Source organism: Monosiga brevicollis, genomic scaffold (genome assembly GCF_000002865.3).
Source record: "Monosiga brevicollis MX1 MONBRscaffold_14 genomic scaffold, whole genome shotgun sequence".
Lineage (NCBI taxonomy): Eukaryota > Choanoflagellata > Craspedida > Salpingoecidae > Monosiga > Monosiga brevicollis.
In genome coordinates this window covers 836672-860546 of record NW_001865051.1, presented here as the reverse complement: position 1 = coordinate 860546, position 23875 = coordinate 836672, and the positions used below count along the sequence as shown (strand labels likewise).

The 23875-nt window shown below is 54.4% G+C and overlaps 5 protein-coding genes across 5 annotated transcripts in view; 3 read left to right on the top strand and 2 right to left on the bottom strand.

Annotated features, from left to right (window-relative positions):
• The window catches only part of MONBRDRAFT_37578 (uncharacterized protein), a gene marked incomplete at both ends in the record, with an annotated part of 3544 nt that extends 2732 nt beyond the window's left edge, over positions 1 to 812 (top strand). The window contains one exon of the mRNA XM_001746940.1: positions 1 to 812. This exon is cut by the window's left edge and continues 424 nt beyond it. Coding sequence (XP_001746992.1) covers positions 1 to 812 — 812 coding nt within the window.
• A 7991-nt stretch (positions 813 to 8803) lies between these two features.
• Positions 8804 to 10692, bottom strand: MONBRDRAFT_26520 (uncharacterized protein; the record flags this gene model as incomplete). Its single annotated transcript, XM_001746822.1, has 4 exons — positions 8804 to 9904; positions 9994 to 10240; positions 10340 to 10422; positions 10564 to 10692. The coding sequence occupies 4 exons, from the start codon at positions 10690 to 10692 to the stop codon at positions 8804 to 8806; spliced, it is 1560 nt and encodes a 519-aa protein (XP_001746874.1).
• A 1620-nt stretch (positions 10693 to 12312) lies between these two features.
• On the top strand, positions 12313 to 15947 carry MONBRDRAFT_32932 (uncharacterized protein; the record flags this gene model as incomplete). Its single annotated transcript, XM_001746939.1, has 8 exons — positions 12313 to 13715; positions 13924 to 13987; positions 14039 to 14096; positions 14229 to 14446; positions 14648 to 14793; positions 14903 to 14981; positions 15099 to 15284; positions 15404 to 15947. 8 exons carry the CDS (start codon positions 12313 to 12315, stop codon positions 15881 to 15883), a joined length of 2634 nt encoding a protein of 877 aa, XP_001746991.1. The 3' UTR covers positions 15884 to 15947.
• A 58-nt stretch (positions 15948 to 16005) lies between these two features.
• Positions 16006 to 16942, bottom strand: MONBRDRAFT_37575 (uncharacterized protein). The gene is made up of 2 exons (XM_001746821.1): positions 16824 to 16942; positions 16006 to 16722 (listed from the first exon to the last, which is right to left on the bottom strand). Exons 1-2 carry the CDS (start codon positions 16909 to 16911, stop codon positions 16223 to 16225), a joined length of 588 nt encoding a protein of 195 aa, XP_001746873.1. The 5' UTR covers positions 16912 to 16942; the 3' UTR covers positions 16006 to 16222.
• Positions 16943 to 18787: 1845 nt separating this feature from the next.
• MONBRDRAFT_32931 (uncharacterized protein) lies at positions 18788 to 23479 on the top strand (the record flags this gene model as incomplete). The annotated part of the gene is made up of 7 exons (XM_001746938.1): positions 18788 to 18916; positions 19491 to 20078; positions 20228 to 20536; positions 20661 to 21263; positions 21354 to 22319; positions 22438 to 23107; positions 23202 to 23479. The coding sequence occupies 7 exons, from the start codon at positions 18788 to 18790 to the stop codon at positions 23477 to 23479; spliced, it is 3543 nt and encodes a 1180-aa protein (XP_001746990.1).
• Between the last annotated feature and the right edge of the window lie 396 nt (positions 23480 to 23875).

Sequence of the window (23875 nt, the reverse complement as noted above, 5' to 3'; positions counted from 1 at the left end):
GCCAGTCTCGGCTTTTCCTGTGGACGCAAGGGGAGGGACATTCGGCTCACTCGCCAGATTTGGACGGGATGGGCTCTGCCCAGTTTGCACCGCTGCTCCACGGTGCTCGGCCTCCGTGGACACACCACCAGCAAAATGCATCATTGCAAACACTGCAAGGCGTACCGTCCCTTCCCCACCACTTGAAGAGGTCCCTGACAACCAACACGGGACATAATCAAGCAACTGCGCAGAGCCCGCGCGAGGCACGGTTGGGATCAGCCTCGATGCAATCGCGCCAGTACCAGCCTCAGATGCAGTTCTCAGCCATGTATACACAGCAGTCTAGCTCCCATACCTCGTCCGAGTCCCGTTCCAATCCGGTTGCACAAGCCGTCTACCCACGTTACCCTCCAACGAGGTCTTTGGGTCCTCAAACGCATCATCATCCGCAGGTTATTTCACCGTTCCAACAGCACATGCAATTTCTCTCGCCACAGGAGGCCAGTGCGGCCAAGATCCAAGGCCAACAACCTTTTCAGGAGCAACCGTCGTTACGTCAAAATCCACCATCCTCTCAGACTGGTCACGTGACTAGTCGCCCATTTCTTCAACCGCCTTCCTCAGTTCGACCAGGCGTGGCGCCTGATTCCGACATGGATTCAGGCATCTCGGAATATGCTGGTGGATGGGTTGAAGGTGGTGATGCTTGGACAGGCCTTAATCCGAGCACTGACGCTGGATATGAGCCTGCCATCACATTCCGTGGCACAGGGCACCAACGCTCTTATGGTGCACCTGCTGATCCCTCATTTGCGGACACTTGGGCGTGAGCCAGCTCTGTTGTGGTCTCGGAGAATGGCTTTTCTCTGAATGTTTGTTTTGCTTTTGTCATCAGGTGCCGTGGCCCATTTCATAGACTGAATGAATGTGTCACCACCATGTCGATGGTCTTGATCGTGTGCGTTGTATACCATTCCATACCCGCTGGCCGTGGCTTTAGGAGTGGTTTATATTTCAAGACCTGCACGTTTTTGGACGAAGCGTGCCGTTGGGGCTTGCTCTGAGTCATTGTTTGCACATCGCAGAAGCCTTTGTTGAGGAGCAACAAGACTTTTGTCTGGTTGCATTTTATTCCAACGCCTTTCGTCCTCTGTTTGTTTCTCACTGTTTTGTGTCTAATATCGATCAGGTTTGATCTTTGAGCAATTTGAACAGCCAGGTTGCGTCGGGCTCGTAACACGCCAACTAAACTTGTCCCTTATCGACCAACAGCAAACGCTTGTTGTAGCCGTGTGTGCGGCGAGTGAGTAACACCACAATCGAACATAATCTTCAGATGGCCGAGGCTGCACCATGACGGTGTTTTTGACACGTGAAACAAATCTCGTCACTTTGTCGGGGCGCTGCCAAGCCTCAATGGGTCTGGCGCGCACACGCACAGATGGTCGCGTAACACAACATCACAGCACATTTCACTCAAACTGGGGAAATACACAAGGATCAAGGGCGGGTAGAAGGTCAAGGACATACATTCAAGCCAACCTGGCCTCAGACACGAAAGCCAAGCAAAACAACAGCAACATGAAACAACCAAGACACTCAACACGCAGATGTGAAAGACGGATGGACGAAAGAGCAAGTGGGCGGTCAAGAAGGTGAGTTGGCACACCACTGGTTTGCACTCCCCACACACGCAAACACGGAGGGAGGGAACAGATGCAAAAAGAAGCCGCAAGCCCAAATCGCACGTTCACACTTGAGCTTCACACTTAAGCTTCATAATCTTCTGAAGCTTCAAAATGGGTCATAGGCTCCATGTAGTCACCGTCACTGTAGAGGTGATCCTGCTGTGCCGTCGCTTGCTGCATACCACCATCATAGGTTGGGTTGACCATGGAAATTGGGCCTTCACGATGATTGGCAGCTGCATCTCGAGCACCTGCCTTGCGCCTGGAGGAGAAAAACGAAAATTGTGAGCGACTACAGTCCCTTACCACACAAGTGAGGCGCGCCGACCTCGCATCTTTCCAACAAGAACATACGCGTAGTGCAGTCCAGCGAACACAGCTACGATGACCACTAGAGCGCAGACAACGGCCACAACGGCGATTGTGGTGGTGCTGCTGGTCTTGTTGCCAGAACCCCTATGATGTTGAAAGGGAAGATCAGTGAGCCAGCGAGCTGAAGGATTCAAGAAAAGCAAGTGAGCTGGGTGGGTAAACATACTTTGAGCCCGCGACGGTACCGCCGGGTGATTGCGTGGAAGTGGTGTTGAGCTTGGAGGCTTGCAAGAGGCCAGATGCAGACCAGGTGCTTGTGTCAATGGCGCGGATGCCTTGGGCCTGGCGTTAAAGGGTGACCGGCAAGCAGACAAAGCGGGATGAGGAGGAGGCACAGAGGTAAATCAAGTAGTTGGATCTTTTTTTTTGGTGACATACCTGGCCTGCAGTGCGCAAAGCCTCTACCAAACCGTTGGTACCGTTCAAGTTGGTGAAGATCTAAAAGAGCACCTAAAATGAGTCAAAAGCACAAGTGTTGCCCAAACCACAGAAGCTCGCAAGCCAAAGTAAATACCTCATTGAAGACTTCAGTCACATCATCTGCCGCTGTGAGGGGAACCTGAGACGAAGATACCGACAATTCCAGCAGGGGACGGGTGCACGAGTCAGTATGTTGGGAGGCTAGACTGTTGAAAATTGGCGTAAGTCAACAACATTTATTACATTTGGATATTGAACATACCTGGATCTTGAATTGCATGGTGGCGCCAGTCGAATCACTCGTGCGACTCGTGACAACCAACGTGTTGACGTAGTCCTGGTGGGCCAATGACAAGCGTGGACTAACGTGCGTGCGCAAAAAGCTGACCACCGCTTGCTCGCTGTGTTTGGGAAAAGGCAAAAAAGGAATGAGGCTTGAGCGCAGACCGCAATGATCACGCTCCCTGAAAAATTGGACTCTTACCCCCAACCATTGTTGATCTCATCTGAGAGCGCCCCTTGAAAAGAGATTGTTCCTTGGACTGTCTCTGTGTTGTCCAGTGGTGGAATGACCGTGGGTGCTGTGCTTGCGCTCTTGTCGGTGGTGGGACCGGCAGTGGAGGAGGCGCCGTTGGTGGGGCTAGCAGTAGAAGAGGCGCCGTTGGTGGGGCTGGCAGTGGAGGAGGCAGCGTTGGTGGGGCTAGCAGTGGAAGAAGCGCCGTTGGTGGGGCTGGCAGTGGAAGAAGCGCCGTTGGTGGGGCTCGCAGTGGAAGAAGCGCCGATGGTGGGGCTGGCAGTGGAGGAGGCGCCGTTGGTGGGGCTAGCAGTGGAAGAGGCGCCGTTGGTGGGGCCAGCAGTGGAAGAAGCGCCGTTGGTGGGGCCAGCAGTGGAAGAGGCGCCGTTGGTGGGGCTGGCAGTGGAGGAGGCACCGTTGGTGGGGCTAGCAGTGGAAGAGGCGCCGTTGGTGGGACCAACAGTGGAAGAAGCGCCGTTGGTGGGGCCAGCAGTGGAAGAGGCGCCGTTGGTGGGGCTGGCAGTGGAGGAGGCGCCGTTGGTGGGGCTGGCAGTGGAAGAGGCGGTCGATGCATGCGTCACAGTGGTTGAAGAGCTCATGACAGAAGGGTTCGGTGCATCAGTGGAATAGGCGCCGCTGCTCGTTCCGCAGCGAGCACGAAGGTATTTTCCCTGCTTAGCAAAACACTGGCGATCTTGCAGCGAGAGCGTGTGGTTGACGTCAACACAAGCAGGGTCATTGTAAGCAGTGCCCTTCACCTCACCCTATGATGCCAGCAAAAGCAACGCTCGTGAGTGTCAAGCAATTTTAAACGCCAATTTGGCGACATGAGGGTGAGAGGACGTACATTTGCAGTGCACTCTTCAATCTTCAGGTACCCCGAGTCGAGATAAGGCAAGCACTCGTTCAAGTAGCCAATGCTCACTTCTTCTGGGGCGTCATTGCACGATGAGGGCATTTGCTCCAAGAGGAACTGCCGTTCATATGCTGTCAATTGCTCTGGGATGGTTATACATTGGCGGTGAGGGTTGCCCGAGTCGAAACAAGGGTTCCAGAGAGTGGGAATATGCTTTGCCAGAACGAGTGATGGTGGTTTCAGGTGGCCACAACCTTACCAACACAAGCCTCGACACGGAAGTTGCTGAAGCACTCTGTGAAGCTGAGATCTTCGGTATTGCTGGCGGACTGACACATGGTGTCGGTGAAAAACTCCATGGTCAAGCTGGTCTATTTTTCCCCAAACAAGTTAATCAAGAGGCGCTTAAGAAAAAGATCCCAACTCAAAACACACGGATCCTGGTCTTGTTCTTGCACTACCGAAAAGATGAACGGTAGCTCACCTGTGAACAGGAGATCTTGAAGGAGCCTTCTTCGCTTGCCACGCATTGGTTAATGGCAAAGGCCGCGATATGAGAGTACTGGGCAGGGTCGCATGGGAGGGGAGCGTAGTCATCGTCGTCGCCAATGGCACTGTTGGAGGGTGGGATGTCCGTGCTCCAGGGCCATGGTGACGTGGGCTGGCTTGGGAATGAGGTGGTGCTCACGGTGGAGTACGCGGGATAGGCGCACCAGCCATCATTGCAAGTCTGGCCTGGCATACAATCGTTGTCACTGGCACAGTTTGGGGCACAGACATCCTGGCAGCGCACGTTCTTGCCTGCCGGCCTGCCATAGGTAACGCTGTTATCACAGCTACTGCAAAGATCGCAAAAGTTGGAGAGAGTACAGAAATAGTCATCATCAGGGCCGCCACACTGGCTACTGGTAGCGCAGCTATCGAAAAGGTTGATATTACTCGAGTTGGCATTGAATGGGCACACATCGGTGCAGGACGTATTCCACTCATCCAGTTGGCCAGTGCAGGTCCAGCACGATTCACACTTGTGATCCTCAGGGCTGCAAAAACTGGCGTAAGCGCACTCGTAGTGACTGACAGTTTGTGAGCAATTGACCTGGCACACCTCGGCACATTCCTCCGACTCATCATAGGGGCTGAGGAAGAAGCAATTACTACAGGTACTGCAGGAGCCGGTGGCATCACAGTATGAGTCTTGTGCGCATTGATCACTGGTGGTGCAGCGGGGGGCTTCAGTGATTGGGGTGCAGTCCACGGTGCATTGATCTCTGTCCCCTTGCGTAGCAAGGGTGTTGCAGTCATCGGGACACGTCTGGCAAACGGAGCTGGCGTCGCAAAAGCCACCGCTGCAGTCGTGTTTTGATTGGCATGAGACTGGGTCGCAGCCGTTGCAATTGACCATGGCATCGCCATATAACCAGCATAGGGTGCAATTGTCGCAGAGACCATACATGTTGCAGTACTGGTTGGGTGAAGCAGCACAATCGCTGTTTGTCTGACAGGATGTGTCGCTCGTAGGGCAGTTTGATGCGCAATCACTGTCGGGGTGGGATTGCAGGTAGTCGGTGCACTGGGAACAGTTGAGGCAGGCCTCATTGCCACAGAAGCGTCCGTATGGGCAAGAGTCAGAGGTGCTGCATGTAAGGCCACACTCAGCATAGCAGTCGATGTTGGGGTCTGAGGCAAAAAAACAAAACTGGCATTCGAGGCAACTCTGGCCGTTGTCGCAGACAGAGTTTTCCGGGCAAGTGTAATCAATGCCACATTGGGGAGGCACACCAGGGTCATCGTTTGCCATGCACCTGCTGTCGCATGAGTTGGTGGCTTCTTGCTCATCGATGCAGGTCGTAGCCAGGCAGCTCTCACAAGTGTTAGCAACGGTGCACCAAGCATTGGAAGGGCAATCGTTGGACACATTGCAAGACAGCGGGCAAATCTGACTGCAAGAGCCGTTGCGAGCGTCTTCGTAATCGTAGCAATCTTGACAGAGGAAGCAGCGTCCATCGACATCACAGTACTCGTTCTCGGGACAGTCACTGTGCTGTGTGCAATCGGTGTCGTAAGATGAGTTTCCGGAGGTGCTGGCATTTCCATCGAAAAAGACAAAGACGGCGTAACCTGAAAATTCCGAGGGCACACACAAAGTAAGAGGACGGAGGGACGAAGGGACGAGCGCCGTACAAGCTGAAAAAAGCCACCATGACAGGTGGTAATGGTGATAAATAAAAACCACCACTCCCAAAACAACCCCCTCCCCTCAACAGAAAAGAAGAAAAGAAGAAAAGAAGAAAAGAAACAGGACATTGGCATGCATGTATAGCGCGCGCAAAGTACCGTTGGCGACGGCACTGCCATTGCCTGACGGGGAAACGGTGTTTGGTTCGACCGTTGTTGCTGCAACAAAGTGCATCAACAGAATGCGAGCAGGGGAAATGAGAGGAGCAGCCCCACACGGTTCGCTCATATGCAAGACCAAACTTGACAGTGAGATGTTAAACAGAGGCTACATACGTGGTTCGATATTGGAGCCACATTGGACGGTGGCGCTGAGGGAATCATCCAAAAGACCTGGGAGGGCATCTGCGCCGAGGCATTGATCGGTTCCGATCATTGCGCTTTGTCGCACTGAGCCACCGCTCGTTTCGCATGTCGTGCTCTCAAAGAGATCATAGAAAAGAACCTAGTGGAGCCGGCAGCATTCACATCAGATCAAAGGCGCTTGGTCAAGGGGGCGCGAAGGTATCTCTCTGAGCTTGAGCATTGCGCTTGTAAACCACATTCTCCTGTCACCAAAACATAGTCCTTACCCCCTCTGAGCAGCCAACGACCTTGATGGCGGAGCCTGGTCCAGCGGAGAAGCACGCATCCACATCCAAGAGAAGCTGGTGGTACATAGCAGTGCAATCTTGAGCGAAGAAGGTGAAGGCAACTTGATTGGCACCCAAAGTGTGAGCACCTGTGGTGTGTCGCAGTTTATGGACGAAAGAAAGCGCGGAGAAACGGGTTTCAGAGGTTAGGATCAAGGGGACGGACGGCAGTCAAAAGATGGGCCGAAAAAAAACCCCCCCCGCTGCTTACCAGCTGCTGAACAACTTGTGCTAGGGGAGTCGTTGCCGGATTGGCCACCACCAAACTGGGAGCAGATTGTGGCGGGATTCACGGCCATAGACACGGTGGAGTTGCAGGCAGGCTGGGAAAAAAGATGGAGATCATTCTATCATCGGCCAGCGCCAGGACATGCGGGGAAGGGCATGTGAGCAAGACGAGCCAAAGAAGCGAGAGAGCTCAACAGTTGCAGTCGCGGACTTTGCCAACGATGCTGTGGGCCTGTAAACACCTGCAAAGATGTAGGAAGCATGACATGACGTACGTCGCAGGTGGCGGAGAGGGACATGTTGCCGCCCAGCTCATTGCAACCCGCTGTCCACAGCAGCTTGGCTGTGCCACAGTCTACCTGATAAGATTGATCTGGCCCAACGAACAAAAAAGCCAAGCGGCGGATGAGAAAGCGCTTCTCGCGCCTGTGGGCTGACGGGTTTGTGCGGTGGCGGGAGTGGCGCACCGGTTTCCGTGCCGATGGTGTCGGCAGCGACCCAGGTACCTGGAATCGAGGAGCGAATGGTGGTAGGGTAACAGAGACAAGCAGTATAAGAAGCAAGTCCGAAGGCAGAGCGAAGCTGGGTCGAGACCCCATTGGCTTGAGCGAAACAAGGGTATGCGAGGGGTGGGCAGGGCCCAACCAACCAAGACCAAGCAGGGCCAGGGCCAAGACCCCAAAGGTCCGTTGTTGAAAGCGCGTCATGACAATCGGTCGACTGTTGAAGAAAGAAGAAAGCGGCAGCGAGCAAGGGATCAGTCCGCGGGCACGTCAAAGGTCAATCAAGACATGGCCAGGGCACAGAAAAAGCACAGCCCACCAGCCAACCAAACACGAGACCAAGACCAGCACACAGCAAACCACCCCGCCCCCGACGACAAACACACCTCCTTGAAAGCTCAGTCGAGTTCCAATCCAACACCGTCCGTCTCTCGAGAGAAAGTGCGCCGCCTACACACACCACACACATGTCAAGCAAGGTTGTACAAGTTCTTGTTGTCACACACACACACACACACACACACACACACACACACACACACACACACACACACACACACACACACACACACACACACACACACCATTATTATGTCATACGTCATGGGGCACACCTTGACGCGCGACTTTTTTATTTGACGCAGACACACCACTTCACTTCTTTTCTAACATGTGCAAAGCGAGCTTTTTTTTTTTTTCCTTTTTCCTTTTTCCATCACGACATGTGCAGATCGACGACTGTTGGAGGTGAACGTGTCGGGGAGGGGTTGTTTCGTCTCTGTTGCTAATGGGTGGCTGCCGTCGCTGCCTTGTCTGTCTTTGTGCAACTGGCCACCGCTCCCACTGTCTCAGAGCCAGTCCCCGGACCTGGGACAGTACTTCAAGGTGATCAAACCTGTTCCTCCTTTTTAAGTTGTTTTACGGGAGGCACTATCGCCAACGGTCATACCACATGGAATACACCGGCTCTCGTCCGATCGCCGCAGTTAAGCCATGTTGGGCCATGCTAGTACTATCGTGGGTGACCAGATGGGAATACATGGTGCTGTTGGCCTGCTTCGTTTTTTTTTTTTTTTTGTTTTGCTTTTCGTTTGTTCGTGAAGTGGTGTTTGTCTGGTCTTGCGTAGGGAGCAGACAGATTGGGCGAGGGGTGAGGTGCATTCAGATCAAGTAAATTGTTTTGGGTGGCTGGACGATGTCTCCACAACACACGCGCCTTGAGCGCCAGACACAGCGAAATAAAAAGTAAAGAAAACGATGGGGTGGCGCGTGATCAGTCAAGACTCGATAGATACTACAGTACACTTCTGCAAGCCAGCAGCGCCATGACGACGCGAACAAGTCTCACGCTAGTCGCAATGTGCTTGGCGCCTCTAGGCGACTGCATCGGGCACCATTGGAGCCTCAGGGCTCACGGCGGTGCCGTTTTCGTAGTTGTCATAAAGCTTGAGACGGCGCCGCCGCGACTCCTCGGGATCCACGTTGGTTGAGGACAAGCCATCAACCCCCGTCCCAACCATCTCCAAGTAGTCGCCGTCATCAGCGCCTTCAGGCAGCGGCTCTACATAAAGAGCTGGGTAGATGCCCGTCTTACCCGAGCCCAGATGTACGCCTTTGCACCACCCTTGCTCATCCTCATCCTCGACCTGAGCGATAATGTCACCAGGTTTCAGGGACAATTCCTCCTCATCTTCGGCCTGATAGGCATAAAGAGCGCGCATCTTGGGCAAAATCGGCTCCTCAGCCGCCGCGGCCGGTGGCGCCTCCCATTGCGTGTCATCTTGCCAATCGCGCTCCTCCTCCTCCTCCTCATCTTCTTCTTCCTCCTCCTCGTCCGAGCCAAACGACGCATTGTCCCGTCGGCTCTTGCGCGAGCACTGCTTGCTGGGCAGGTCCACAAGCTTCATAGCCAAGGGCACCGAGTTGCGGTCCTCCACTTTGTTGACAACCAACTCGATCGTGGGCTTGGCCCCGTAGTCCTCAAAGACGGGGCGGGGAAAGGGCATGCCTGAGCCCTTATCTTTGTGGTAGGCTAGTAGGTCGGCGTCTGGGTTGACCGCTTGCACGTCGCGCAAAAGGGGTTCACACTGTGCGGGTGTGTGCCCGGCCAGAATACGCCCGTATGTGTTCATGAAGCCCTTAAAGGCGTCCTGACGGCGCTGTTCGAGGTCCTGACAAAATTCAAAAGCCTTGGACATGGTCGTTTCATAGCGCTGCTGGTCACCAGCCAACGCAGTCACGTTGTTTTGATACTGAGCTCGGTTGTCTGCCTTGAGTTGGGTCAGCTTGGCCACCTTGGCTTCAGCCTTGGCAATGTCTTCGCTGGCGGCACCCTCCCGACGCAGACCGCGAGCCTTGTCTTCCGCGGCTGTGAGAGCCTCACAGCTAGCGTAATATGCTTTCCGCGACCGCTTCATCTCCCGCAACAGCTTTGCCCAAGGCTTTTGGGCTTTGACGAATTGGTCGTTTGCCGTCTATAAAAATTCAGGACAAGGTGCCAGGTGAGAAGACCGCCCACGCTTGACGCTGGATCATGCCGCCCAGAGCAACATGCCTTGGTGACTTTGTGGGTCCGCATATGCTTTTTGTAGTTGGCCTTTTTCCAGTCGGCAATATGGTCTGCCACCTCTGTGCGGAGGCGTTCGTCGTTCTTGTCGTGGGTCTCGCTGAGCTGGGTGGCTTCTGATAAAAGTCCCAGCCACGCGGGGCGGAGCGTGCCTTCTTCTTCTTCTGGTCCGCGCTGAATCTTGTCCTCCCATCGCTTGGCAAAGGCCGCCAGCATCTGTGCATACTTGCGCTCAATCTGCGCTCTGAGATCGCCAGGAGGATGAGCGAGCCCGCGGAGGAAAAGGGGTGGGGGCAGCTGACAAGGGTAGTGCCAGCTGGAAGTGCAAGGGGCTGGGGCTGACCTTTCATGAACGAGAGCTTTGAGATCATCAAGCAATGTGGCGCCATCCTCCACGCGCTTGACCACACGTTTGTACTTGTTGACCTATGTATGCAGAGGGAATGAGTGGAGCGAATGACCCGTCCAGCCATTTGGACAGGGAGACCACCAGGCAGACGGACAAACACACACGGGCCAAGAGGCGGCCAAGAGGCCAAAGAGAAGAACAGTCGCGGAGTGTCGAACCTTCCAAAAGCTGGGGGCTGAGGCCATCTTATTGGCGCGAGCAATCTTGGCATTGACGTCATGGAGAGGCGTCAGGCGCGGCCCAGCGGCGGGGCCACTGCCGATCGAGGTGGGCTGAGATTGCAGCATTTGATATGATGATGGTGATCGTGCGAGATGCATGAAGCTGCGTGCTCAATGCCGAGGCGGTTCGCATGCACAACACTGCCGCGCTTGAGCAGGGCCGACGGTGATTCGAGCGTGACTATCACGCCCAACCGACAAGATACCCGCACTGTCCAGCAGGTCGACGAACAGAGTGTCGGTGCCAGCAACGGGCTGGCTCGAGGTAAACGGGCGGCGACGTTTGTGAAGCGCCAAGATGGGGATAATGACGACCTTGAGGTCGCCCGAGGATGATGCCACGGGGCGCCAATGAGGTGGGCGATGCAGCGGGCGGTCAAGACAAAAGGTGGGACACAGCGAGAGACGCACACACGATAGCCCGTAACTAGCAAGAAGCAAAGGCCAACGCAAGGCCAAGTGCGGTCAGCCTTTTTTCCCGTCCGTCTTCATTGCTTTGGCTTGCGGCATTGGTTGACCGAGAAGCGCGCCAGGCATTCCATCCCGACACTTGCGCGGACACATCTTCGCTGATCGCGCGCGCATGCCTTCATGCACGCAAGATGCTTTGGTGTCTGTTGAATCTGCTCGAGTCTCCATGGAGACTCGAACGGCTCAACGATTCGTGTGCACCTTTGAGCAGATCAAGTGTGACAACAGTTGCACTTGAGGCTTGAAGTCAGCTACATGTACTCAGCACTTGTGTGTGTTTTCTGCTTGTTATGTGTGTGCCCCCTTTACTTTTGTTTCTTTTGCCTCTTTTGCTTGCGTTGCTGTAGTGTTTGATTTCAGGCGTGTACATCTCTCGGGTAGGGGCAAGGGTTTGACGCACTCTCTGCGGCTCTCTCTTTTGCCCTTGTATCTGCTCGTTAGAGTGTGACCGCCTGCCTCTATCTCTGCTTTTACGTTTCGCTTTGGTCCGCCTCTCTGCCTGCCTTTGACTCACTGGCTGGTCCTTCATTTTGCTCTCAACGCTCGCTGACGACGGATGGCAGTCAGGCGTCACAAAGTGCTAGCCTGCTACAAGGAGGTACGGGCATTGACACTCGCAGTGCTGATGGCGGCAGCAGGTCTTGTGGACCTCGCCTGCCTTTCTTTTTTTACTACTTTTTTGAGTGCTTTGGGTGTGTGTGTCAAGCGTTTATGAGAGTTGGCGGTGGCTTGCCGTGCGCCCCCGTCAGTGGGTTGCTTTGCTTGAGTTGATTTGTTTGTGTCATTCACGGGATTCGGTGGGCTTGGGATAGGAACCGTGCGTCAGCCGATTGACGCCAGAGCCGCAGACACCGGCATTTTTCATCAAGTTCTTCTCAGCCGAGGCGCATTCATCTGATCCGTTCCGAGCGTGCTCGTGTGCTACTACTCTTGCAATTGGTAGCTGTGGTTCTTGCACTGCCACGACTTTGAATTGGCGCTAGGGCAGCATACCTTGCAGGGCCCGCGCCTGCTGCGGAAGCCAGGTTTACCAAAGAAAAAAAAAACAAGCAGAAATAAAAACAAAAGCATCCCGGATTATCATTTTACATCCCTGCGCTGCCACGGGTCCAGTGCTTTTTGCAGGACGGCTCTCCCCAAAGCATCTGACGCACATTGATCAGAAGTGGGCCTGTCACTTGACCCTCATTACCGTTGCATCGGTCAATTGCCGTCATGACGGCCATTCCAAAATGGACCCCTGAACAGGTGGGTCAATGGTTGCAAAGCATCGAGCTACAGGCACTAAAACCTGCCTTCTTGAAAAACCGAGTCGATGGGCAGCTGCTCATGGAGCTCGACGATGAAATGCTCCAAGAACTTGGCCTCAATTCAAAACTTCTGCGTCGTCGTCTCTTGCTGAAAATCAAAGACGCCGTGGCGATGAAACTCACCCTCGTGGACAAAAGCCGATCTCGAAACCCAACGGCAACTACGCCCAATGACCAGCCCCCCGCAACACACCTGACCGAATCAACATATGCCGTGCCCAAACTCCTGTCCTCTACGCTCACAACATCACCTGCTCTAGCAGCCTCGGCAACCACATCGCCACCTGCTACCCCCCAGTTTGCCTCACGCCAACGGTCCAACCTGCCCCCTCCTTCCGTCGAAGATCTGATGCGTGCGGTCGACCAGCAGCTTTACGTCACCGTGGAGAGCGATCAAGTTCAGGTCCCCCTTGATACAGGCTATGTCATGACGGACGCCTCGGACAACGTAGAAGCAGCGTCCCAGCCACCTGCGGCTAGCCACGAGCGTTCTCACGGTAGCATTGTCAATCACAGTGATGACCAGTACATGCAACTCGATCACCAAACAGTACACGCCCACGTGGAGGCCGCCGCATCCACCAGTACTGACGCCTTTGGTCAGGCCCTAGATCATCTACAGGGCATGTTCTCTCGCACCCCTCGTGCGGATCTGGAGGAGGCCCTGCGCTTGAGCAAAGGCAGCATCGACACCGCCGTTGATTTTCTGCTGGCCAAGGCCATGAGCGATGAACCCGCCCCAGACTCGGCTGCAAGCCAAGCCGACACTGCCCAAACAATCCGCCAGCAGCCCCGATCCGCCAACGACTGGTTACACGGTGAGATCTCGCGTGAGGTTGCCGAGGCCCTTCTTAAACAGCAAGGCGCTGCCGATGGTCTCTTCCTAGTTCGCAGGAGCACCAGTGTCCCGGGCGCTTTCGTTTTGAGCTTGTGCCACCGCGATGACATTTTGCACCATATTATTTACGCTGGCCACACCTGCTACCAAATATTTGACATTGAAGCCGACACCTTGGAAGGCTTGATCCATTTTTTGTCTGATTTTCAACCTCAGCACGGCTGGCTTACTCCCCTCAACATGCACGTGCCGCGTGCCGCCTCTGAGCTTCTCATCAATGGCGACGATCAGTATGCCAGTGTCCCCGGCATCAGTGCCAGCATGCAGAGTCGCATGCGCAATTCTTCTGTCCATCATCGCCCGGCCTCCACTTCGCCTCATCGTCCGCCACCGCCTCAGAACCCCCCCATCAGCAGCCCGACCTTTTCCTACACGGCTAAGGAAGGTCGCCGCAACACTCGAGCTCAAAGGTGCGACCTTTCAGACTGGCTCTTTGTTTCTTGTTTCTTTACGCTTCTTCTTCTTCTTTTTTTTTTTTTTTTTTTTTTTTTTTTTTTTTTCTTTCTCTTGCCTCACTTTCTTGCTCACACTCGGTCTTCCCTTTGTTCTTCGCTTGCCTTCCTCACGACGTGGCCCTTGTTGGTTGTTCTTGGGCTTTTCATCTCTGTTGGACTGCAGCCTGAGCTACACCCCCCCTCAATGGGATGCAGCTGCGAGTAGCGGACCAGTGGGAGAGCCCGACGTACGTCCTGTATCCTCATATTTGCTTGCTGCATCGTGTGTCCTCATGCAGAGACAACCACCTCTCTGCGACTTAGATACCACCATATGCAGGCGACTATATTTTTGCAGTAAGAATTCACGAAACACAAGACATTGAAAAGTTTGGTACGGTCACCTCCCTGGCAGTACCGACCATGTCTTAGTGAACCAAGTCTCACACGAGTCGGATTTTCTGCTGGTGTGGCACCGATAACCTGTAGGCTTGTCACGCCTGAGTGAGCCATCCCAAGAATGCTTTGTGAAGACCACCGAGATGGACATGCGCGTGTTACTGACGCAGGAGGGCCCCGATTTGGGTATTATCGCATATGATGAGATTGAGCAAGTGGCATCCGAGTCGCAATACACGCTGCGCGTGATTGTGAGCCAAGGCCGTTTTCGCGGCGTTTATTATTTTGACACCCCCGACGCTGCTCAGGTACGGTAAATGAATGCGAGTGATGTACACCAAAAAGACAAAGAACAAGAAGAGCAAATGAAAAGGAAAACAGCTGCTCGTGCCCGGACCTGTCTCTTGCGCTTTGTTAGCGGATTGTAGGGATTATTACTGATGCTTTGGGTGTGTCAATCTCCCTGTTGCACTCACCGTTCCTTATTGTTTGGTTGGGTTGACCTACAGTTGCTGGAGACGATCGAGACGAACAAGCGCAACGCCATTTTAATGGAGGATATTCGGATCGCATCTTTGATGCAGAACGAGGAGTTTGCGGCTCGTGTGCAGCGGGAGCCAGCCCTGGCTGACATTGTGCAAACTTCGCAGTCCAAGTCCGTTTTCCAATGCCACAGCTCGGTCGACACCATGCACAAGGGTACATTTAGGCTCACGCAGTTCTCATGTTTGCGCGCGGGTGGGTTTTTGTCTTGGCCAACTCAGAAAATCCAACCCTGCACAAAAATCCAAGGCGCGTGCAGCGCTGAGTCGCATTTCCAGCCGGTTCATGCGGAAGCAGAAGGTGTGTGTGTCGTATGCTTGTCTGAGCTGACAGGGTGTTGGGGATCCTATCATTTGAAGATGTAAGGCTCATGGCTGGCGCTGGCTGTGTAATGGATGACGGCGATGGGTGTGGCAGGCTGGGCGAGCGGAAGGGAACGGGTTTGTGAACCCGGGCCTTAATACAACCGGACGGCCAACGAGCTATAGTGCGCAAGTGCCCATGCATTCGGAACAACTTGGCACGGATCCGGCCACGCACATGCCCGTTAGCTTTGATCACGAGCACGTAGCACCGCCGCCAGCCCCCGTCTCTCCCGGCGTGGTGCGTGCTTGCTTTCGTGGTGTGCGCTGCATAACCAGAGGTCGACAGGTAGCGGGTCTTCACACTTACTTTTTATTTCTCTTGCCTATTCTGTTCTTTACATCTGGACTCTGCTGTAGGCGGGAGAGGCAAATAGTCGTTCGGGCTCTAGTGCCTCAAGCGGCTTGGCCGCAAACGGCATCCCACCCAATGCCGTTGTTCTGGGTGGGCCCGTGCCTGCGCCGATCTTTGAAGCTGAGTTTGAGGAGGACACCTACGGCATTTTGGATGGCATTCCCAACCCTGATCTGCATTTTGGAGTGGCAGCCGAGGCACCTGTACCCTACCGCGCTCTGCGGACGCGTCAGGCAAGCGCGTATGAGCCGGGTCGGCTCACATACGAGGCTGGAGATGTTGTGCACGTGACTGCACAACATGAATCGGGCGAGTGGCAGGGCTTTTGCAACGGGCAAAACGGGTACCTGTCTTCGTGCGACGTTGAGTTGATTGTGCCTGACGAGTATCAACCGGATGACGTACATGTTGAAGTGCGTGAGCCTCGCTCGGTTGGCAATCCGAGCGCACCTCCCGCTTTTGATGCGCCCTTTGACACTTATTGACCGTGCGTTTACAAGTCTTCAAGTTTGCCGATCAATGCTGCGGGTGAATTCACAAGTCGCGACCAATTACATCAATACCGTTCTGCTGCTTTAGAAAATCCTACGCGACAAGTCAAATAATTATAAAATGTGTCGGCCGTTCTTGCAGGCAATGCGATTGTAGGCAAATACATGTTACATCCGATGTTAGAAAATAAAAAAACGTTCATGTCGATTTGAAGCAAGGTATTACACACGAGCGGCGCCTTGGATGAGCGCGAAATGACAACAAACTGCTAAAACACAAAAGAGAGGAAGGTGATAAAAACGATTCAAGCCAGCGTCAACTGGGCAAGTGATTTACTGGCACTCCTCGGGGGGGATGAAGACGTTGGGGTCGGGGAGACCGACGACAATGTCAATGAATTGTTCGACGAAGAAGAAGCCACGGCCTTCGACATGGGATTCCACGGGAAAGCAGTGGCTGCGGGTGAACTCGCCGGTCCACTCAAAGGTGCCGTGCTCAGACTCGAAGCGGTGGGTCCACACTTCAATCTCGACGCCAGAGTCGGGGGTGGCGCTGGAACCAATGATATAGTCACCGTGGTAGGTGGCGTTGTCAACGACAGAGTGGGGGATGAAGGGACGGCGGAGGTCCTGCTTCTTGCAGCTGCGGCTCTGGATGTCGTAGATGTATTCAGTGCCCTCCTGGTGCAGCTCAATGACAATAAAATAGCTGGTGTTGCGATCGGCGTCGACCTGGTCAAAGCGGGCCTTGCGTTGGTTGACGGCGTCGTAGAAATAACGGGTCCCAATCAGCTCGGTTTGCCCACGTTCCGAGTCACGGACAAAGGCCTGGGCTATCGAGTGTGCAAGTGAAGGTGAGATCCACAGAGGCGAAAAAACAATACCAAGGTGTTGTGTGCGTGCGTGCGACACGGATCGAGTGCCATGAACTTACCAGACCACTGAGCCGGAGAGGCGCAACGGGCCGGGATCTGGGCAGCAGCCAGGGCCAAAACGGCCAAGCAGCAAACAAGACGCAACATGATGCTGATGACGGGTGGCAGTTTCAGTGGGTTGGAGCGAGTCGAAAAATGCCAGTCGAGCAAGCGGTGCGGCGGCGTGCCACTGATCCGGAAACACCAGGGCAGGAGCCGGGGGGCAGCAAGATCTCCCAGTTTATGATGCAACTCAACAACTTGTTGAAGTTTTGTTAAGAAACTCTGTTTTATTTATTGTTGAATATCAAGTGCTTTGTGTTGTTTTGGTTTGACAGGTAGCTGCGGACTGATCACATCAACAACAAACGTGATGATGACTCGGACCACAACAATAAAGGTGGAAGGTGTGGGATTTGAACGTTGATCCGTGTTGTGTTGTGCCAGATCAGTGTGACAAAGTCGGCAATGGTGTGTGTCTGTTGTGGTGATGAAGAAGGCATGAAGAAGGCCTTACAAGCTTACAAGCGACCAAGTGCATGTTGTGTGTGTAGCAAGATGGCTTGGCTGGCTCACGCTGTGTGTGTTGGGTGATGTCGCCAAATCCAAGCTTGCAAGCAGTTGTGACAATTTATCTGACAACACGTGATCTGACAATTTGTGCAGCTGCTGAGCATGCATGCATGCATGTTGTGGGCGCAGCGGTAGTAGGTAGGTAGGTCGGGAGGGCGATGGGGAGAACAGTAGATCACAGCACTCAAACCATCCTTGCCCAACAGCCTGCATACGTCGCTGGCCGAATGCTCGACAGAAGCGCACGGTCCCGCTATCGTGCTGCATCCGGTCCTTTGCACCATCCTCACTCCCGCCCCATGTCATGCGTCAAAGAAGCTGCCTGCCAGCCAGGCAAGCCCATACGGGTGCGCCACGTTGCTTGCTCCGCCCTAGCTCGGAACCAACTGGGTGCCCAAACCCTTTTGGTTGCCTTTCATTCCAAGGCACCATTGGCAGGCAGTTTTAAATCTACGTTCACACCCAGCAGATCCAATCCTGACGGACACGGGGTACGGGCCACCCGCATTCATGGTGCCGTAGATCACGAACCCCGCTGGTGCACGTGGTTATCCGTCTCTTCGGTACGTACAGCCGGACGAGGCCGGGCAGTGCCCAGGTCGAAGGGTATGTGTTGCCAGTCGCTTCAAAAATAAGCCAAGACTAGCGACGGCGAGGGCACTGTTCAATGGTCGTGCCGGGCGGGGGTGCAGCTCATCAAGGCTTGAAGTCTCGTTTGAGAAGCACATGCAAGCTTTGGGTAATCAAACACCCGAAGATCGGTGCCCACACGCGTTTCACTTTGACTGACAGCAGGCCCTAGGCTGGCGCTCACGAGGCTCTTGTATACTTGCTCAGAGCCCACCACACTTTGTTCTTTCGTGGGGAACAGGGATCGACAGGAAGAAGTTTTGGTTTTCTTTCCAGACTTGGTGTTCTGGGTTTGCCAACCAGTATCTCATTCCTCTGCTCTTCCCGTGCCGAAAGAACTTGTCCGTTGTCACAAAATGCTGCAGCGCTCAATTCAAAGTTCAATCGCACATTACAACGCCGAGAACACGGCATCCCAACGCATCAAACGATCAGGGATATTCTTCACCCTCTTGTCGACCACTGTGTAACTTGTATACCTTGTATACCTTGTATACCTTGTATACCTTGTATACCTTGTATACCTTGAGTACCTTGAAGACCTTGTGGACCTTGTGGACCGTGTATACCTTGTGGACTTGGACCGTGTGGACCGTGTGTGCCTCGTGTGTCTTGTGTCCCTCCCCCTCATCTCCACGAATTCCAATCCTGCCATATCTGCCTCAAGTCGCTCGGACTTTATCTCTTCTTCTTCTTGTTTTAACCACCAGTGTAAGCAACGACACACTTTACTATTTGCTGTTTTACCCAACAACACACACACACGTTGGTGGTGCTCTTGATGCCTCCCTCTCTCTTTCTCTCTCTCTCTCTCTCTCTCTCTCTCTCTCTCTCTCTCTCTCTCTCTCTCTCTCTCTCTCTCTCTCTCTCTCTCTCTCTCTCTCTCTCTCTCTCTCTCTCTCTCTCTCACGTTCAGTTCAGTTCAGTGGGGTCATCGTGAGTGGTTGTCAATGGCAGTCGAGGCGGTCAGGGGTGTGTGGGAAGCGGCGGGTCGCTTGAGGTGCTCGTGGTGGATTGTGTGGGCAATGGGCTTGGTGGCGTTTGTGGCTGTGGTTGTGGCTGTACCAGTCTGGGGTTGAGGTGTTGGGGCTTTGTGGTTCTTGTGCTGTGCCGTGTTCGTTGGGCGACCGGAGACTTGAACTCATGGTTGCTTGCGGATTTTTGACTCGTGATGCCCGGCGGTCACAGGGTTTTCGTGGGTGGGGGAAATACGGTGATCACTTGGCAAGCGGGGGCAACTTTGACGGCCAGCTGTGTGCAATCACGTCACTTTGGCGGTCTGAGTCTTTCTTGCATCGCAAGTTCAACCTAGCACAATGCAATCTGCTCCCGACGCCCGAGCCAGCAGCGCCTCTGCTGGCAATGGTGGTCGGCGTCGAGGTGGTGCTGGGCGTTCTCGATCTGGGGTAAGTCACTGACCTTGACAAGAGCAGGGCTTTCTCCAAAAACAACCAACTCACGGTTCTCCTTGGCACCGCAAATAGCGCCGTGATGGTCGCAATGGTGGCAACGAAAAGGCAGGACCAACTGACGCCCCTGCCCGTACGAATGGGGCCAAAGGACCGCGCACCCCGCGATCTGGTCCGCACCAGCGCAACAAAAAGGTGCCTGACGGCACCAGCCGCAATGGAGAGGCATCAGTCTTGCCTCCCAAGGCGGATGGATCCACTTCGGTTCCCACCACGGACAAAGCCGTGGAGTTTGCGGCTCCAACCACCACGATTTCGGATCAACCCCGACAAGACTCGACACGACTCTTGCCCAACGAGCCAACAAGCTCTCAGACGAATGAAGCACCTGACACGGTCGCTGCCCCGGCTTCATCGAGCGAAGCAGCTGTTGAGGCTTCTGGGACCAACGCGACGGATACTCCCGCATCTCCGATAGCAGACGTTGCTGTGCAGCCCGAAGCCATCGCCTGGCCCAGTTTGGCCGCGCCCTTGGCCGATTTGGAGGCACATGTGGCCGAGATTTTGGCTCCCATGACTCCGGCAGAGTCAGCCGAGCCATCGCAAACCGAGCTGTGCCTTGACATCATTCATAAGCGCCTCCGTGCACTAAACAAGCGCAAGGTAGAATGACTCGTCATGCCACCCTGTCCCCGGTGGTCCAACAACATCACCGGCCGCCTGTACCCTAGTCCCTTGACGGTTCTTTGCTCACTCTCATCCGCTCCTCATCACCTTGCTGCTTCTAATCAACATTTCTTGCCACGCTGCAGATGAAAACAGAGCAAGTGGAAGCCCGGCTGCGTGAGAACCCCGGGTGTCAGATTGAAGATGACCAACGCGAGATGCTGGCCCACAAGGACAGCCTTCTCCAACTCATCCAGGAGCTGCACTCCATTAAAACACGTCTTGAAAACGTCATCAATTCGGAGGCTAAGCAACAGGAGCGTGTTCGCGCCCAGCGCGCGCACCTTCGCGCCTCTCTCCTGGCTCAACTAGAGACCACTTGCGCTCGGGTTCTGGACGCTCAAGCACAGACGCAAGCTTCCGTCGCTGGTCTTGAACGTGCTTATTGCCGCCGGGTACGTCCGCCCAGCCCATGAAATGCACGCGAACCGCCGATCACGCTCGGCCTGCTCCGTCTGCTCATCAATGAATCCCTTTGATCACCATCCAATGCGTGCGCATGCTTTCCATGCATCTCAGGTCCTCGAGGCTGTGGCGGTGGCACTCACTACTCTGCCCACCAATGCAGCCGACATCGAGGGAGCAGCACGGCAAACCTCTCTGCTCGCGATTGATAGCCACGAACCCGCTTCGCTGGAGTTGGCCACGGACGCTTTTGTCCCTCTTCTGGCACCGTTGCGCGACGCCAATGCCGATCAAGCTCCAGCCATAGCGTTGGCTCAGGCGTGGCAAGCACAACATGTTTGTTTGGCAAATATTGGCAACGGACCAAGGGTGCCTAAACTTGGTGAAGCAGACGATCACTCGGTAGAGGCAGAGGTAGAAGCGGAGGCAGCGGCGGACGATGTCGTGCCTAAACGCCCGGCAGCCGACGAGGTGGAGCCAATGCAGGCGGACACAGATAGTGAGCATCGGGAGCAGGATTTGCAACAGCCAGAGCAGGGTGCAAGTGCTGAACCAAAAGGACAGGGAACCGCTGCACCACAGGCGCATGCAGCGCCAGCAGAAACCAAGGGGCAAGACAACACTGAGACGGCGGCTGCGGCACAAGAGGCCACTCTGCAAACAGACCCGGCTGATCCAGTGGTCGTATTGCGTCCTCCTGCTCCCGTTTTGTCCGAGGTACGTATGGTTGTTTTAGTGAGGCGCGTCAATTTGAGGGACGTTCTGTAGACCATGCACTCATGCAAGCCTTGCCTATGCTTACACCAGATGCCAACGCCTTGGTTCAACCACCAGCCTGAGACGCAAGCAACTGCAGCCGACAATGCAGACACCCACGAAGACACTGTCGATCTGAACGACCTGGATGATCCGGCCATCTTGAGCGCCAAGGCCTCACGTCGGGCTCCAGCTGACAACAAGTCAGCCGACTTTCGCCGTGAGCAGCCAGTTGTGCTGCCCACTCAACTCAACTCAGATGTCGCCGGAGAGGACATGGGCGATCATCATGTCCACGACGAACCCATGGACGTGGTGTCTGGTGAAAACGCCTTGCCAGAGCGAGTGAACCCCGAGCAGTCATCAAATGTTTCGGCTAGCTTTGAAGAGCGGCGTTTTGAGGCCTACTATGGCCACCCAGCCGCTCTCCAAGCGGGCAATGAAGCTGTGACAGGCTTTCCGGGCCGAGTTTGCTTCGCTGACCCCGCCGATGAGGCTGTGGAGGAGCCTGCCCCTGGTTCAGCACTTTCCCAAAGCGAGTCGGCCCCATTTGAACCTCTTGCGGCCAGCGTGGGCCACGGCGAAGACTTGGGCTTTGGCCACCAATCATCTGCAAACACAGGGACGAACGAGCGGCCGCCCCTTGACCAGACCGAACCAAGCGCAGAGGCAAGCCATGCTGAGGCCACTCGTGCCGTGGACATGAATGCTGTCCGTCAGGAGGATGGAACACTTTCGGCTAGCACGGGTCTGCCGGAAGAGCATGCCGCAGATGCCTTTACAAAGGGCAACATGCTGCAACAGGATCAGGCTGCAGATGAGCCAGAAACACAGAATGACAGCCCTGCAGGCAACCATCCTGGATACATGCCTTGGATGGAGGCTGCCATGAACAACCCTATGATGATGGTCAGCATGCGCTGGAGCGTGTGTTTCTGTCTGTCTGTCTATCTGTCTGTCTATCTATCTGTCTATCTGCCTGTCTGGCTGTTTGTCTATCTGCCTGTCTGGCTGCCTGTCTGTCTCCAAGTCACCAACTTGTATTGACATCTCTTTCTTGATCATGCAAAATTGGTGTCCGCCGCCTTGCCTGACAGCTCACATCTGTTCTTGTATTCCATGCCCTGCAACGCAGCAAATGATGTGGCTCCGGCAAATGCAAGAGGCGATGGGCATGGGGCATCCTCCTGGAGGAATGGGCATGCCGCCGCATCTAATGCACGCTATGCTGACTGGCAACATGCCTCACATGCCACAATTTCGCCAACAAGCTCAACAACACTTGTCACCCCCTTCGTCACAGCCACAACAACCACCGCGGCAGCAGCAACCACAACAGCAACCACAACAGCAGCCGCAGCCGCAGCCGCAGCCGCAGCAACAACAGCAGTTTCAACAACAACAACAACAACAGCAGCAACAACAGCAACAGCAACCGCAGCAGCAGCAACCGCAGCAGCAGCAACAACACTATCAACCACACTATCAACAGCAACAACAGCAACAGTACCAACAATTTTATCAACATCGACAACAGCAACAACAGCAGCATCAACCTGCTGCAGCGCCTCATCAATTCCAGCAGCCAACGCCCATGTCCATGTCACTTAACGCGCCATATGCACAGAGAATCGACCCAGCTCAGGTCGCGCACTCTGATACCGATTTCACGCATGGGCTGCTTTCGGAACCATCATTCAACCGCCATGTGCGGGATCAGCCATTCAAGTCGAGCTCTGACCACCAAACCCTCCCGCAACATGCGTCCCAGCCTGCTCAGGAAGCAACAGCACCCCTTCGGCCAGGTAAGGCCTGACTACCTGCATGAATGTCGATTAGGAGGGATACTGTGTTTTGGAGGAAAGCCTGTTTTTCTTACCTCGGGTATGTGGACACTAGGTGCCGGAAGCGGTGGCTTTCCACCGGGCCTCGAGCGCCCGACAGGTAGCATTGGCATGTATGGTCCTCCCAGGACCTCAGATTCCTTTACGTATGAAGAGAACACCCACGTCGCACAAGGAGAGGCTCCGTTCGGACTGGGTTTGGGTCACCAAAGCTATGGCTACCGTACCAATGGCACAGGTGCAAGCAGCGCTGGTAGTACCATGCCCAACCACAGCGACCCCACGCATCCAGCTCACAGCAGTGGCACCTACTTCGCTTCGCTGAACCATTAAGCGCAAAGTTGAAGACAGCATCGACTGTTTTGACACGAGTATCGTTGGTGTTCTTTGCCCATTCTCTCCTTTTCTCTCATGGTTCAGGAGCCAGATGCGGCGCCCTCGATCATCATAATCGCGATTCTCTTCTTGCCACTAGCATAGTCATCATGTCAAATGTGCCTTCACGGCTGATCACAAAGTCATTATCTATTCACATGTCAACAACACTGCCATCTTGAAACAGCTCTTCTTTTTTCCGTGTCGCTTTTGCATTTGTGCTTTTAAAAATGCTGAGCACGACGGTACGAGCAGAGATATGCGAGTGGAAATCTTTAAAAAAAAAAAAAAAACGGAAAACCTCAGGAAGGACTCACATGTCGGTAATGAAACATCGTCTTGAACGTCATCGTC